Below are 14433 nucleotides of genomic sequence, written 5' to 3'. Positions count from 1 at the left end.
CCTCAACTCACTGTCTTTACTCCATAGGGTCCAGGAGGGAAGCTGGAATAGATAGTGCCTGTTTATATCCCTGAGCTTGGGGTTCCTTCCTTTTCCCATTTATGGAGAGCGATGTGAAAAGTAAAGAGACAGGAAGGAAAAACCCTCGGGGTAGCCATTTACCAAACGTGAAAATCTCTGAATTCCTCAGAACACTTAATCCTAATAGCAGGCCAGATTTATGAAACCAGCTTAGGAGAACCCTTGAAATAGAGAGGACATTTAGAATGCTCCCCACTAAAACTCCAGGCAAGTACATCAGCCATCCTAATTAGTAAGTAAATCTAACTCATGATCATATGGCAAGTTCTTTTTTTATTCTTTAAAAAATGTTAGATGACAGTACAAGCTACCAAAGTCTAAGAAAACCTAAATACAATTACATTTTTAAAAATATGTCATCTATATTGTAGCAACACTAGTTGATCCAACCTGCAGAAACCTATAAAAGTTAAGACGAATTCTGTTGATCTGGAGATTAAGTTCTGAAAGTGCTTCAGTAGGAAACTTATTGCAGAGGGAGAACTGCGGGTGGTTCCATAAGAGACACATGCATGTACCTGAAATGAGACCCAAAGGATTTCAGTGTTGTAAAATCTTGGGCCACAGAAAACTTTCAACAGTAATTGAACAGAAGTAGTTTCAACAGAAAGGAAGAAAGCTGTCCGACTGTATGTACTACAAGCTGACAAATTATACATCTGGACCTCTCTCAACTGATTTCCCCTGATTTAACATGCAAACCTAGTACTAGAGATCCGACTTGTTCTATTTTTAATTCTGACATTCCTATAACCTATTAAAGCTTTAAATCAGTAAGCCCAGATAAGAAAATCTCAGAAACTTACTTTGAAGCCTTATACTTCTCCCTAATTGCTTGCTGAGGTCGATGGGGTATATCGAGGCATGCTTTATGTAGCTCACTCAGGCAAGGCACAATTTCATTTAATGAATAGCCTGTAAATGCAGCCAGGGTTTCTGGCTAATCAAGACAAAAGAAAAAACTGCATCATATAACTTCATAAGATTATCAGAAAGCTGAAGATAAAACTGTGAAATAAAGGAAATTGATCACTTAGGAAGTATCCACATTCATCTCAAAAGAAACTGTAATCCTCCTTCAGTGACTTTAGAAAAAAAATATTAGGAGGAACAGTCAGAGTTCTCAATTTGCTCGTATTATGTTATTTATAATGCTCGGTTTGGGACAAGTTACTTTGACCTATTCCCTCATGAGCAGGATTTTTACTGGTCCCTAAAGAGCCTCTACTTACCAGACACCATATTTACATAGAATATGAAAGATTCTTAGTGAAAAGCAGGATAGTAAATAAGTATTCTAGAAAGTAAAAGTAGACACGCCACTTCTTTCAGCACAAAAGGAAGCCTTCAGAAGCAAATCAAGGGATCCATTTTCAATCTTGCCTCTTCTTGGACCGACAGGCAATACTAACTGTCCTGTTTCCTTGAAAACTTGCTACAACCTTCTGACCATTCTAAGTGGATCCAGGTTGTTTTACACAGAGGGGAAAAGTCAACAACTTTTGCTCACCTTGTGTGAGGGGGGCATTGGGGTTTCCAGGCCTGCTTCTTTTCTTTTTTTTTTTTTAAATTTTTTTTTTCAACATTTATTTATTTTTGGGACAGAGAGAGACAAAGCATGAACGGGGGAGGGGCAGAGAGAGAGGGAGACACAGAATCGGAAACAGGCTCCAGGCTCCGAGCCATCAGCCCAGAGCCTGACGTGGGGCTCGAACTCACGGACCACGAGATCGTGACCTGGCTGAAGTCGGACGCTTAACCGACTGCGCCACCCAGGCGCCCCTGGGCCTGCTTCTTTTCAATAAGCATGCCAACACCATCTCCTTGACTTCCTGCAATCTCTACTCCAAGTCACTGAGTCAAAGTCATAAAGGCTGACCTGTAAGACTCAGTGGCATATTGGAATCTGCTGGCAAGACAACCAGTTCCTTATTAAACCAACTCTCCCTCACTCTAAGCCTTGGGAGTTACTGAACAGATTTTTACATAGGCCTTGAATCTCATCTAGAAAGAAGTAGAATCTTACCCAGAAGTGCCTGTTCACAGTATAGTTTGCCAGGCAATATGCTGCTGCAGCTATCAATGAAGGAAGATATTTCAAGAATGGGTCAGCTTCAAGTAGACTCAGTTCTGCTACATACTAAGCACAAGAGAGAAAATCCCAGTGGAATTAGAAATGTGACTAAGGTTACACGTAAACCTAGAAATGTCAAGGGAAAAAAAATTGTCTTATCTCTGTTCATCCTGTATCTAATGATGAGCAGACAAAAACAGATGCTCAAAATTATTCACTTTATTAATTATTCAAGTTAATAATTGCTACGTCTGTCCATAACCGGAATAACATTTATGTTGTAGTAAATGTCAGTATACAAGTATTTGGTCCACTTTCACATTATATATGATAGATTAACTTATCTTATACTAGTACTACAGACTTATGCTAGTCAGGTAAAGTAGCACTGATCTGGCCACTAGTGTGGAAGAGTCTTTGGCCAATGGCAAAAACACAACCATATTGAAGCTATTAATTTGTCAGGCAAATGCATTCAGTTCAGAGGCTAGAACAGTACCTCTGAGAACTTGTTATATTAGAAGAAACATACTGTGAAACTTACACGTACCCATATTACTTTTTGCATAGCATATACATACCGGATATACTAGCTCATAGTATCGTGGTTAGAAAACAAGTTTTCTAAATCAATACTTCAGTGCCTTCAACTCAAGTACTATAACCTCAGGTGACCAAATGCTTCATCACTTAATACGTCAGGATAAGATCAGAGCCAAATCAAACCGCATTTACTTTGTTCCCATTCTGTAAACCTAAGAAGAGGTATTGCTCGCATGTAGTCTGTATCCGACAAGGGAACAGCTTCCAAACTTGAATTTCTTTAAGAGTTGGGTGATTAGACAATCCATGCCTACCAAACGTGATCAACCATAATGTCTTGGAACCACAAATCATGGTCCTAAGATTAGCTCTCTTGAATTCCTAAAGAGTTTTTCTGTGCCCAAGACAAAGAACTAAAAAAGAAGGAAGAACTGAAGGATGATCAGGAAAGACTACTTTTTACTCTCCTTGGCTCCCAAGTTCCCGGAAGTCATGTGGCCTACCTTGGCCAAATTTTCAGTCCTGACGCACACTCCTTGTCTCCTTAAGTACTGGAGGAGAAACTGGTTAGTGGTTGGCACGGTCAGATCAAAAGCTAGGACTTTCAGGAGCAGGTGTTCCATCCTTAACAGTTGTCGTTTTGTGTAAGTGTCATCAGTTATATAGACAAACTCGTCTACTTCAGGTGGATATATTTCTTCATATTTCCTGTGAAAGGTAGAGAGTTTTTGGAAGTAAAGCTTGGAACCTGCATTCTCACCACCATGCCTCTTGTGTGGCCCTCGCAGACTTCTTTACTTTTTATCCAGATACCCACTTAAGTATCACTAAATGGTACTGGCCTGGAAAATATTAGGGCTTGGTGCCAGAACCAGAACATGAGTATTAATGTTGTACTTATCGCTAGGAATAGTAACAGAAACAATTTCTAACTGAGGATTTTAGGTTTTGGCCTCTGATAGGCTGAAAGATTCCGAATGACAGACACACAGATAAATTCGTCTTAATTCTAGAGACCTCACTCACTCATCTTGTGGGAAAGAATGTTATATTGAACACAATAGTTGAACAAAAATTCCTTAGAACTTAGGTCTTTAAAAAGATCATGTTCAGAATTCCCTAATGAATTAGCAAGTGAGGCTATGTATCCAAGAATAAAATAATGATATAATTTCATTATTACCAACTTTTGTTTTTGTTTCTGCTTTCTGTAGGGGAATTTTGGCAAGTTTCTAGGCATATTAAGTAGAATATCTGAGACAAAAAGATAGAAGAAACTACCATCCACCACAGGTCACTTAATTAAAGGCAGCTCAGCCACAAGCCAGCTCTTTTTTGTACACAATGAGCTATTATTATGAATGACTGATAGTAACAGGAACAAGCTGAAATTGTAACCAAATAAACTGTGCTATTACCATTTGCTAGATCCTGAAGATGGCTTTTCTATAACCAAAATCTTCTATGTAACCAAAATATTTTTGTATTAGAATGCAGTCAAAAGACCACCCTGCAAAAGTTAAATTGGATCTTGAATCTGAGCTGATGGCTGCCTCAGTCATGATACTGACCTTGTTGCTATAAATCTTAAATACCTGATTTGAGGAGTGAAAGTGTGTTAAGATTCAGTTTGTCAGTAAATACTGCAAAAAATGATGATACTTTATCAAGGAGGTATGAGTAAGCTTTAGTTATAAAGCACTGCATTTCCTCAATAAAAGGGAAACAGAATCAAGCGTTTTGACAGGCTGCAGTCTTACATTAAGCTGAAAGAACACTTACGAAGCCAGAAGAATAGCTGCCGTTCCCACAAGCTGCAATTTCCCTCTCAGAACAGACATGCACGAAAGAAACCTGTCCAGGAAGTTGACGGCCAGGTAGAGAGTCTCTGCTCGAAGCTTATACTCTTCGCCAACCTCAACCAGCCAGTCCACCAGAATTGTTCGCATGCCTTCTGTGATGTCTGGTTGCTTCCTCATGTAGTGTGCTTTGGGCCTGTGTCTTATCTGTGTGGAAAAAGAGTTTTGACACTTAAATCGTTGCCCTATCATAAAGATCACTCCACAGCACAGTTGCTATTTCAAAAAAGAATCTCGTGAGCAAAGGTTAAGAAGACACTGATCAAGAGCCAAAGAAATCTTTACTATGGAAAAAAGTATGTAATCCAATTGATAACAAATAACTTAAAGGAGAGGTGGAAATAGCAATATGGCTCATTACTAAGAGTGAAATACTTAATGTACAACCCCTCTGAATCATGGAGAAATAGTCCAGGTAATTGCTACTCGCTTCACAACTGTTATTTTTCATAGATCTTCCTATGTTTAGACGTCATAAGAATGCTCTTCACTAATGGTTATGGCCAAGAGTTTATAACTATCTTATTATTAAATGTTTTGGGTGCTGGAAATTGAAATAGAATTTGGAAAACTCACTTCAGCTTCTCTAAGGTACTGATGAATTTCTTCAGCATATTCAGTCACATTTATCACATCTGTACCAAAATCTGATGCATCTTCAGACTGGGAATGGAGAGATGAATCTACCAGCATAGGGGAAACTGGGGGTTCAACATTATCAGGTAAGACATTGAATTTAAAAATTCATTCCAACCACTAACCCTCCACAGGCAGTTGTGAAAATAAGTCATTACATCATGGATTTCTCCTGCTAGTTACATGCTATTGAATGCTGTAGGCAATTATGAACACGGAGTACCATAGGCCTTAGGTGAGTCAGATTACCTGTGCTAAAATCCAGCAGGAAGTGAAGGTCTGACTGGAGTGTGCTGGTATCTACCTCATACACATCCTCAAGTGCCATCCCCTGTCTCCCTGTGCAGCTGTCTCCGTCCCCCTGCTCAGGCTCATCCATGTAGATATCAAATCCTTGCTTGGCTGGCACCTGGCCCCCGCAGTCAGCGAGCACTTTCTTTCCAGCTGGAGGGAAGACATTTTCTGATCCAGAGAAACACCTAATTGTTGTAATCCTCTAGAAGAGAGTTAAGTTTTTTGTCAGAGGTCACCCCAAAGATTGTATAGGTGATGTAAGCCTGTGTGACTCAAACCAGGAGGCTGGGAAGATGAAAGGAGGCTTAAATTGAAATATCTAGGTCTGCAATTTAATTTCAGAAAATGAAGCTTCGAAAGTATGACTTCTCCCTTATCTTTGTCTACATCTGACATTTGGGAAAAGAGCTACCTGTAATTTGTCATCTTCCTCACGTATTTATCAAAGGGGACTCAAGATTATAGAAAAAAGGGAAAGCATAGCTTTCCTCCAAAATGAAATAGGTATTACAAGGGGAGAAGGGGATTGTTAATTGCCTTTCATACTTGTAGCTTTATGGGATTTCGTAAGTACCAGCAAAGCTCTCACACACAGTCACTGAGTTCCTGTAGTCTTCCTCCTTAAATAGCTTTTAGTCAGTAAGCTCCTCTAAAGTTCCCATTTTATACCCTGTTATTTAGAAACATGATCATTTTAGAAACTCATACTACTAACTTCTCTTACAAAGCCATAGAATCTTTTGTATGACATAATGTAATGTAATTACCTCGGGGAAATCTATCTCTCAATCCCTTTTCTTTATCCCTGTAGCATTGCAGTGTACAAACCCTCCATGAACAAGCACGTTACCGTGAGTCATGCAGGAAGGTCTGAATGCAGCTGAACCAGGGTAGGTGGGCAAGGTTTATGAATCTGAGTTATATTTATGAAAATGTTAGGTCTAGCTACTGTATTAACATTTTATTGTTTATAATTAATCTTGGTGTTTCCTTTAGAGGCTACTTTCAAGTTAGTATGTGTTTTCCATAACTTTCCCTTATATCTAGCAAATTAAATATCTGGCTTATTTCTAGTAAGAAAAAAAAAAACAAACTCCTTAAGATAGTACTAGAAAAGAAATAACGGAATATATAAAGGACCAAAATCATAAGTTACTAGAACCATGATTCCAAGTTACTACCAAGTTTGACTTTTGCTCAAAGATATATGTATGTGGGATGAGACATATATTCATTAAATAAATATTTACTGATCATCTACTATGTACCAGACACTGTTCTAGGTGCCCAGAATTTAGCAGTGAACAAAATGTTCAAGAAGGTTTGCCCTCATGGAGTTCCTATTCTAGCTCAGAGGGTAGGGAAAGATACTGGATAGTGTTAAGTGCTTTGGAGGAGAAGAACACAGCGAAAAGAGAGTCCTTGCCATTTTAAACAGTGTGATCATGGAAGGTCCTAATGAAGAGGACAGAGTTGAGCAAAGATATGAATGAGGTAAGGGAGTAAGTCACACAGATAGAGGGGGGAAGTGCATTCTGAGCAGAGGGAACAGCATGGGTAAATGCCTGGGTGTTCAAGTATGTCTTAGAGACACAGCAAAGAGCAGACAACGAGCAAAGAGCAGCAAAGGGCAGGGTGAGAAAGAGAGTAGTGTAGGTCACAAAGTCAGAAAGAAAAGAGAAGCCAGATCAGGTAGGCCTTACCACAGACCATTTAAGACTGTCTGCTACTCAGAGGTGGGAAGCCACTGGAGAAGCCACTGGGCAGAGGAGTGGTATCATCTGATTTGTTTTAATACGATCACCCTGGCTGTGTATATGTACAGAGAACAAGTAAGATGAGTAAGATGACCAGTTATGAAAGTTGCAAATTCTCAGTGAGACACAAGAGGGATCTGAACCAGTGTTAACAGCAGTAAAGATTAAGAGGTAAAGAGATTCCAGACATTTTAAAAAGGAGCCAATATTATTTTCCCAGAAAATCTGATGTGAGGTGGGAGAAAAAGAGTCAAAGACGACAAAGGTTTTGGGGCTGAATAATAGGAAGGATGGATATTCCATTTACTGAGATGAGGAAGACTTTTGGAACAGTTATTTGGGGCTAGGGTTAGTGTTTGGTTTTGCACAAATCTGAGCTGTCTATTACATGGTCCAAGAGAAGATGTCAAGTAGGCTACTAAATACGTGAGCCTATAATATAGCTAAGAGGTCCAGACCAGAGATAAAAGTATACGTCATCAACAGATAGATGGTACTTAATGCTAACAGGCTTGAGAGATTGCTTAGGGAGTACATTGCAGATTCAGATCAAATACCAAGCCCTGAGTATTCTTTTAGAGATTGGATAAAGAAGAAACAGGATATTGAGGCTGAACAGCCAATGACCTACGTAGACAACAAGGAGAGAGTGGTGTTCCCCAGGCGGAGTGAGAAGAAATTACCTCAAGAAATAAAGAAAAATCAACTATGTCAAATGTTGCCAGATCAGTCAAGTAAGGACAGGACTAAGAACTGAGTCAAAAGAGAACAAGTGAACCTGATATCCTAATCCTCCTTCTGTTGGAGTTTATAGTCTAGCAGGATAGACAAACTCAAGAATTATTGCTATAAAATGGGTAGTCACTACAAAGAGCTGTGAAGTTGAAAGGTTAAGATGGAAAAAAATTATAGTATATTTGCATGCTTGAGTTTAACCGAGTAGACAAGACTAAGGAGAGAAAGATGAGTTGCTGGAATGACATCCTAGAAGAGGCAAGAGGGCATAAGGTATACTGCACACATTGGGGGAGTGGGGGGGAGTTCACCTTGCATAAGATCAGGGACACATAAGTCATACAGTAGGATGCAGATGGCAGGGCACACTTTTTGAAGTACTTTCGCCTAGCCTTATCCCATCCGGATTCTAACACCATCTCCAATGAACACAGCAAAGATTTTTCAGGATTGCCTCAGGCACAACCTATGTCAGTCTGAACACCACTCTGATCTGGAGGAACCCCAGTTCCATAATTTATTTTGGTGCATCAATATTTCCTCTTAGCCCAGTGCTTAAATGGCTTTACGTATACTTAAAAGATTCAAACAGTTCCTAGAGCTATTTCCTTGATATTAGAAAAATAATAAAATAATTCACTATTTCTGGTTGGAAAGGGGACCAAAGTGATCTTTAAACAAAATCAATGTCCCTATCGTCCAGATTCCAGGGCTGGAATACTCATGGGTATTTGTTGGTAAAACTGCAAGAAAAACCCACCTCCCACCATGATGTAATAGCCCTTCTCAACAACCAGCTTCCACAGCAGTTCTCAGTCATTACCTGGCCACAGGACCTCCTGTACTGTCCATTCTCAGTTAGCACCCCTAGCACTGTTCTTTGTGGGGGATCCTGGCCAAGCTGGGCTCTGGTTACCATCTGACAGCCATCAGGACCTCGAGACAGTGGAACTAGGGCTACTCCGCTTTTGGAGCCGCTGCAATGCATACCCTCGGTCTCCACAGGGTGCAGCTAGAGAAGCAGAAACAGACAAGCCAACGGTTAGTAACCTATTCCACCTTGGGCTCCAAAGCATGCAGTGAATATCTAGGAGGGAGAGCACTAAGATATATGATTTTCCCTACAATTATTAGGGCTGAAAAGAAAAGCGTGAGCCACGATGGAAGTGATCAAAGCTGCTTTGAAACAAAACAGTGATTTGAATCTCTCAAGGCTTTCTTCCAAGACCTGGTGTGACGGCTGGAGGGAGAGATTAATCCTGACAAACCTCCGAGCCAGGATACTAAACGCCACGTTAATCGGGAGTCTGAAACCACAAGCTCTAATCTTCGAGTCTTTCCCGACTGCTATGCTTATCTTATCCCGCACCACCCCCCACCTCCCTGCAAACAAAAGACCCAGGATACATCACTGCGGGAAAGTACGTCCCCTTCCCAAATGACAAGCAGGGTTCTCCTCCGCGGCCCTCCTTCCACCAGATAGAAGGCCCCAAAACCTGCTTGGAACCCACAGAGGGCCTTGCTCTTCTCAGCTCTATATCTTTATATAAATCTCGAACAATTAGCAAGTGCACACGAGGATTGGGAATGAGGGGCCGCCGGAGGGGGCGGGGCGGGGGCGGGGAGGGGGCGGGAGGGACAGAGGTGTTAATAGATTCCAGCGGGGGCGCTGGCCTCCCAGCGGCGGCGGCCAGGGCGCTCAGCGCTAATTACTTTCAACCCCCCCCTCCCCCGCGTCTGTTGAATCGGCCAATCAGCGGCGCTCCCGGGCCCCGCGGGGGCCGCTTCCATGCCAACCGCAGCGGGCGTGCGCGCTGTGGGGCCGCATCGCCATGACGACCTCCTCACCTGACACGCTTCGGGCGGACGCGCCGCGACCCCTGGGCGTTCAGAGCCGGGCGGGGCCAACGGGCGGTGGTCCCCAGCTGCCCCAGCACCGCCCTGCCCGGGCGTGCTAGGGCAGGCGGTCGCGGTCTGTACACGCGCCCCTTCGGGCCAGCGCCCCCGGCCTGGGAGGGAGGAAGGCGGCCCACCCCGCGATGGCCAGGGCTTTGGAAGGGACTGTTTCCGTGAACCCGTTCTTCCAACAGCCGCTAACTCCTCCCGCTAACGTCTTTTCCCCGGCCCGCTCCTGAGAACCTTGGCTCGGGAGAGCGACGCGGGGCCCTCGGGGCTGCGCAGGCTGCGGCGCCCTGACCGCGCCCGCCCGAGGGCGCGGCTCGCTCCCAGTCCCCGGCTCACACACCTACGCTTCCTCCTAGAGAGAGGCCGGGAAGCAGCGGGCTGGCCCCAGGTTTCAGCCGGGGCCTCCAGTCCATGGTGGCGGCTTGCCTTCGGTCATTTTGGTTCCTCGTGCACCAGAGGCCGCACCTGGCCGGCTCGGTTCCGGTGCATGAGACCCGGCAGGGCGAGAGAGATGGGGGTTTTAGGTTCGCAAGTGGTGTTCGCAGTCCCCTTTAGAGGTGTTCCCAGTCGGGTTCCGGCAGGCACTGCGTGAAGCGGGTCTAGGAACAGCGAACTAGCGGCCCAGGAAGAGGAAGGAACACAGGTGGCAGCACTGGGGCCTGGGACGTTGAGAGAGCCTCGGAAGTGGGGGCTAGGCAGGTGGCCTGGGCACGTGGGAAGAGAAATCCCTGAACTGGAAGCCCATGGCCAGGTAGTGAGAAAGCAGAGGACCTTACATGGGGAGAAGGGGGCCTGGCCACGCAGGAAGGGAGGAGAGGGTCCTTGAACCCGGGGAGCTCTGGCACCCAGCAGAGGTGACTGGCGACTGGCAAAACAGGTAAAATAACCTTAAACTTTATTATTATTTTATAAAAATGCGTGTACACCCAAACACGTATTGCATAGTGTTACTGCTTTCGTCTTGTTTTGTTTTTATTTTAAACACACGTCCCAAATTTCTAAAGCAGACCCCTAAAGGCCATTTAAATGACCACTTTAGGAAATGGTTAATTACGGCTTCCTCCTTATTTTGAATGGAAATGATGGTTAATCTTACCAAAAAAAAAAAAAAATCTTTTAAGTGGTTTTCATTAGCGAGCTGGGTATGCATTATTTTAATAGGAAAATTGAAGTATTCTACCGAAAGTGCCGCCGAAAGCATTTTATCCAGTCAGCTGTGGAGGAAGTTGGAAAGCATCTTGGAAATCCGTGCAAAAGGAGCACGGAAACTGCCCTTGCTTAGTATGAAACTAGTTTTAATCACGTTTATCACCCACTCTCCATTGGGAGGCAGCAATCCCCTCGAACCCTGGAATTCCTATGTCTTTGAAAATGAAGGCAAAGCAGGATCCCTGGTAACCTCTTGATTGTGGCAATGGACGAGTCAGATGCAAGCAGAGACCAAATGGTCCACTTTGCAAGGTGCCTCTACCTGGTGGAGGAAAAGAGCCTTTCTGCCCTCTTGGGGACACTGTCGTGACTTCTGGGGACACTGAAGGCCTCATACGATAAATTCTGTCTGGGGGGGAGTAGTTGGTAGCAAGTCTTGCCTAGAACGATGGTTGCTTTGGTAGATTCAAGAGTTCCCTGCACTCATGTGACCTGACCTTAGGTATGCCCCTTCTAGTTTCTTAGACAGAATTGACCGAAAAACCTCATTCCTTGCCTTTCTTCCTAAACAAAGGAGCCAGGGCAGTGTTTGTTCTGGCAGCCTGTGGTTTTGATCCTCTCTTCTGATTGGAGCTTGAGCAGGGAAAGGGTAGTGCTAGGCTCTTTCAGAGGCAGCTCTTTGAAGTTGGGTATACCCCTGACTTTAATCTAGTCAGGACAAGAAGACAGGCTACTAAGGTGTCTAGTGTCTCTTAGCTGTCCTGGGTCTGAAAACTGCCGTTAGATAAAGAAAATAACTTGTACAAGGTGGAATCCTCGAATTATTTTCATAATCCTTTCCCCCTACCTTTTCTCACGTGAGTAGCTGCAGCCTAATTCTGCCTTAATACATATGAAATATTATTATCATTACATCTTACCATCCTCTCTTTCCACTTTGATAAACTTGGCAAAGGGAAGTGACACGTGGCTTATGATTTTTACTGTGCTGCCTTAGAATTACATATTAAATCACGGTAGTCTTCTGGTCAGATCTTGAATTGGGGAATAATTTAGATGAACTGATATTTATATATATTTTTTATGTGTAGGCATATAAATCCAAACATTTGTATAACTTGTGCGATATTATGGCTTTCTTGACCTAAATCTTCAGTAAGTATTTGAACAAGTAATGATTTATGGCATAAAAAACAAACAGCTGATAAATAAGAGCACAATTTTCATTAAAAATTTAAACAAACAACTTGGCCTTGTAATTTAGACAAATAGGAGCAGAGAGAATAGAACAGACTTTCTCACAAATTATATGGTTTTTGTGAGCTGCGTAGTTACAATTTTGCTGTTATAGCAAAATCAGAATTAGAACTCAAAGTTAAGTCAATTTTAAATGTCTGCATGTTTTACATGAACTATATATTTGTTAATGTATTGAGAAGTGAACCGTACATTTAACTGTAAATACATCTTTAATGTCTAAAAGACTTGGGGAAACTTACATACTGATACCACGCTTTTCTTAGCTTAAAAATTAGCTGGTCAGCATTTCTGCCTGGTATTCAGTACTCAGCTAGTTTTGACATGGGATTAATTTCCATAATAAGGATGACAGCTGAATTCTTCACTAGGAATTTTGGAAACCCAACAGTCCTTTTAAAATCAATTCCTCTCCTACAATCTTTTCTGTTTGTCAGCAATTACCTTGCATTTCAGAAGCTGTTATTACTTCTATTACATTTACTCATGGTAGCTAGTAATTAACCTCCTGTTCAAACATTTCAGTTTTCATTAATTTGTATGAAATCAAGTTGATTTTCTGCATAGGGCTGAAAAATATATGAAAAAGTAGAAGAGCCTTTTTTTTTTTTTTAAGGACAGATGTCCTTTCAGAGACATATGCTGCCTATTCACAGACCTACCTTTGCCATGATACATTTAATTTCACAATATGGCTATAATAGTGAGGTGAGGGACAGATGTTGGGGCTGGTGGGCAATTTGTGACCTTTTAGCCCACATCATTCCGGGGAAGATGACCAAAGGGTCAAGGAAGCCCAGTTTGAGAAGTAGTCCAAAATGTATAACCTTAGGAAGCAGGCATCCTTGGATGGTGCAAAGTGGAGCCCTTCATACATAACAGGTGAGGTGAATTTTCCTTAAAATTTGTGAAGTTGCTTTCTCTGAGGGAAAATAGTTTGGATACACGAGACTAGCCAAAGTCTACTATTCATTCACTCCTTTTACAAATATTTTTTGAGCATCCATTTTATACCAGGCAGTAACTGGGTATGGAACAGCAATTAAAAATGATACCTGCCCTCAAAGAGCTTTTTGTTCCAGGCAGAGAGATGGTAAACAGGTAGTTATGGTGAAGCATAATTAGTGTTTATTTCACCGTGGGGGACATAGATATATAAACAGGGAGCGTTTGGAGCTTAGAGAAAAGGAATAAAACATGCTGTAGAGATGTGGAAGCAGCATCCAGATCTGACAATAAAGATGATTAAAGTAAAAAAAAAAAAAAATGGCAGGGCAGATGGTATAGTCTACATATATCCTAGAAAGGGGGAGCCCAAAGAACAAGAATTTTCAGCTGTGTTTATCCAGTACCTTCCAAAGGAGAGCAATAAACTGTGATGTCCAAAAATAGCCCATAAGTATGTCTCTACTGGCTCTGGGACAGACTCCACAGTAACTATCTCATGAAGAAATCAACCTCCCAAGAACTTGGGTAAGAGGAAGAAGGTTCTAGTGACTTTAGTTACCAAGACCCAGTCCCTAATAATGTGCTCAACTAGAGGTACACAATTAAAATCAGATACCTCTGACTGCAGAGTTGAGTTCTCAGGGAGTAGCCTCTCCAAAATTCTACACCAAGGGAAAAATAAGTTTCAATGGGATGATGGAGCCATTGTAGTTTAAATAATTTTTTAAAGTTTGAGTTGCCAGATCTTTGCTGAAAATCTCTTATTAGAGGAAGTCAAGAACTTGGATTTTACACAATCTTTCATAGGTCTAAAATTCATTTCACAACTCATGTTAATATGAAGTCATTGCATCCTTAAAATTAACTGTCATTTACTGGTTATATCCTTTCCATTAATCCTATTTGTACCAGTTTTTCTTTGCAAATCAATTGTACCATCAATTTTGTGACACAGTAGATTCCATAAAATAGTTTTCCTGTGTTTAACATTTGTCTCTAATTATCTCAGTCCCTAATTTGAAAGTGTTATAGAATTTCCATGTAAGCTGCCTGTGTCTTATTGTCTAAATACTGTATCTGAGGACAGGCTCATTCTGTGTTAACGTCAGCAGCCATTAATATTATCTGCCTATTAATATTTTTGTTCATTCAATCCTATTGTCAGTAAATCACAGAATATTTGTAAAATTTGTTT

General features: G+C 41.9%; 2 protein-coding genes across 4 annotated transcripts in view; one reads left to right on the top strand and one right to left on the bottom strand.

The window, feature by feature from the left end:
* Positions 1 to 340: 340 nt before the first annotated feature.
* On the bottom strand, positions 341 to 10354 carry CCNA1 (cyclin A1). Of its 3 annotated transcripts, none has more exons than XM_047859797.1 (9): positions 10225 to 10354; positions 8803 to 8991; positions 5443 to 5689; positions 5134 to 5258; positions 4481 to 4704; positions 3202 to 3406; positions 2108 to 2221; positions 888 to 1021; positions 341 to 599 (listed from the first exon to the last, which is right to left on the bottom strand). In XM_047859797.1, the coding sequence occupies exons 2-9, from the start codon at positions 8965 to 8967 to the stop codon at positions 548 to 550; spliced, it is 1266 nt and encodes a 421-aa protein (XP_047715753.1). In that variant the 5' UTR covers positions 8968 to 8991; positions 10225 to 10354; the 3' UTR covers positions 341 to 547. The 3 variants fall into 3 exon arrangements, with proteins under 3 accessions (XP_047715753.1, XP_047715762.1, XP_047715771.1); XM_047859806.1 differs by lacking the exon at positions 10225 to 10354 and adding an exon at positions 9828 to 10077; XM_047859815.1 differs by lacking the exon at positions 10225 to 10354 and adding an exon at positions 9491 to 9598.
* A 328-nt stretch (positions 10355 to 10682) lies between these two features.
* SPART (spartin) overlaps positions 10683 to 14433 on the top strand; it is an 86203-nt gene continuing 82452 nt past the window's right edge. The window contains exon 1 of the mRNA XM_047859784.1: positions 10683 to 10761. The gene's annotated coding sequence lies outside the window, so the exon portion shown is untranslated. The remainder of the gene's footprint in view (positions 10762 to 14433) is intronic.

Source organism: Prionailurus viverrinus, chromosome A1, assembly GCF_022837055.1.
Source record: "Prionailurus viverrinus isolate Anna chromosome A1, UM_Priviv_1.0, whole genome shotgun sequence".
Lineage (NCBI taxonomy): Eukaryota > Metazoa > Chordata > Mammalia > Carnivora > Felidae > Prionailurus > Prionailurus viverrinus.
The sequence above is the reverse complement of the archived record's forward strand: the minus strand, read 5'-3'. Positions and strand labels throughout refer to the sequence as shown.

What these genes read in the sequence shown, in the direction of transcription:
- CCNA1 (XM_047859797.1), bottom strand. Translation starts at nt 8,967, where the DNA reads ATGCATTGCAGCGGCTCCAAAAGCGGAGTAGCCCTAGTTCCACTGTCT. An exon ending in ACAGGAGGTCCTGTGGCCAG is followed by an intron (nt 5,690 to 8,802) that starts GTAATGACTGAG and finishes ACTCTCTTCTAG; the next exon opens with AGGATTACAACAATTAGGTG. An exon ending in GGACTGAAAATTTGGCCAAG is followed by an intron (nt 2,222 to 3,201) that starts GTAGGCCACATG and finishes TCTTGTGCTTAG; the next exon opens with TATGTAGCAGAACTGAGTCT.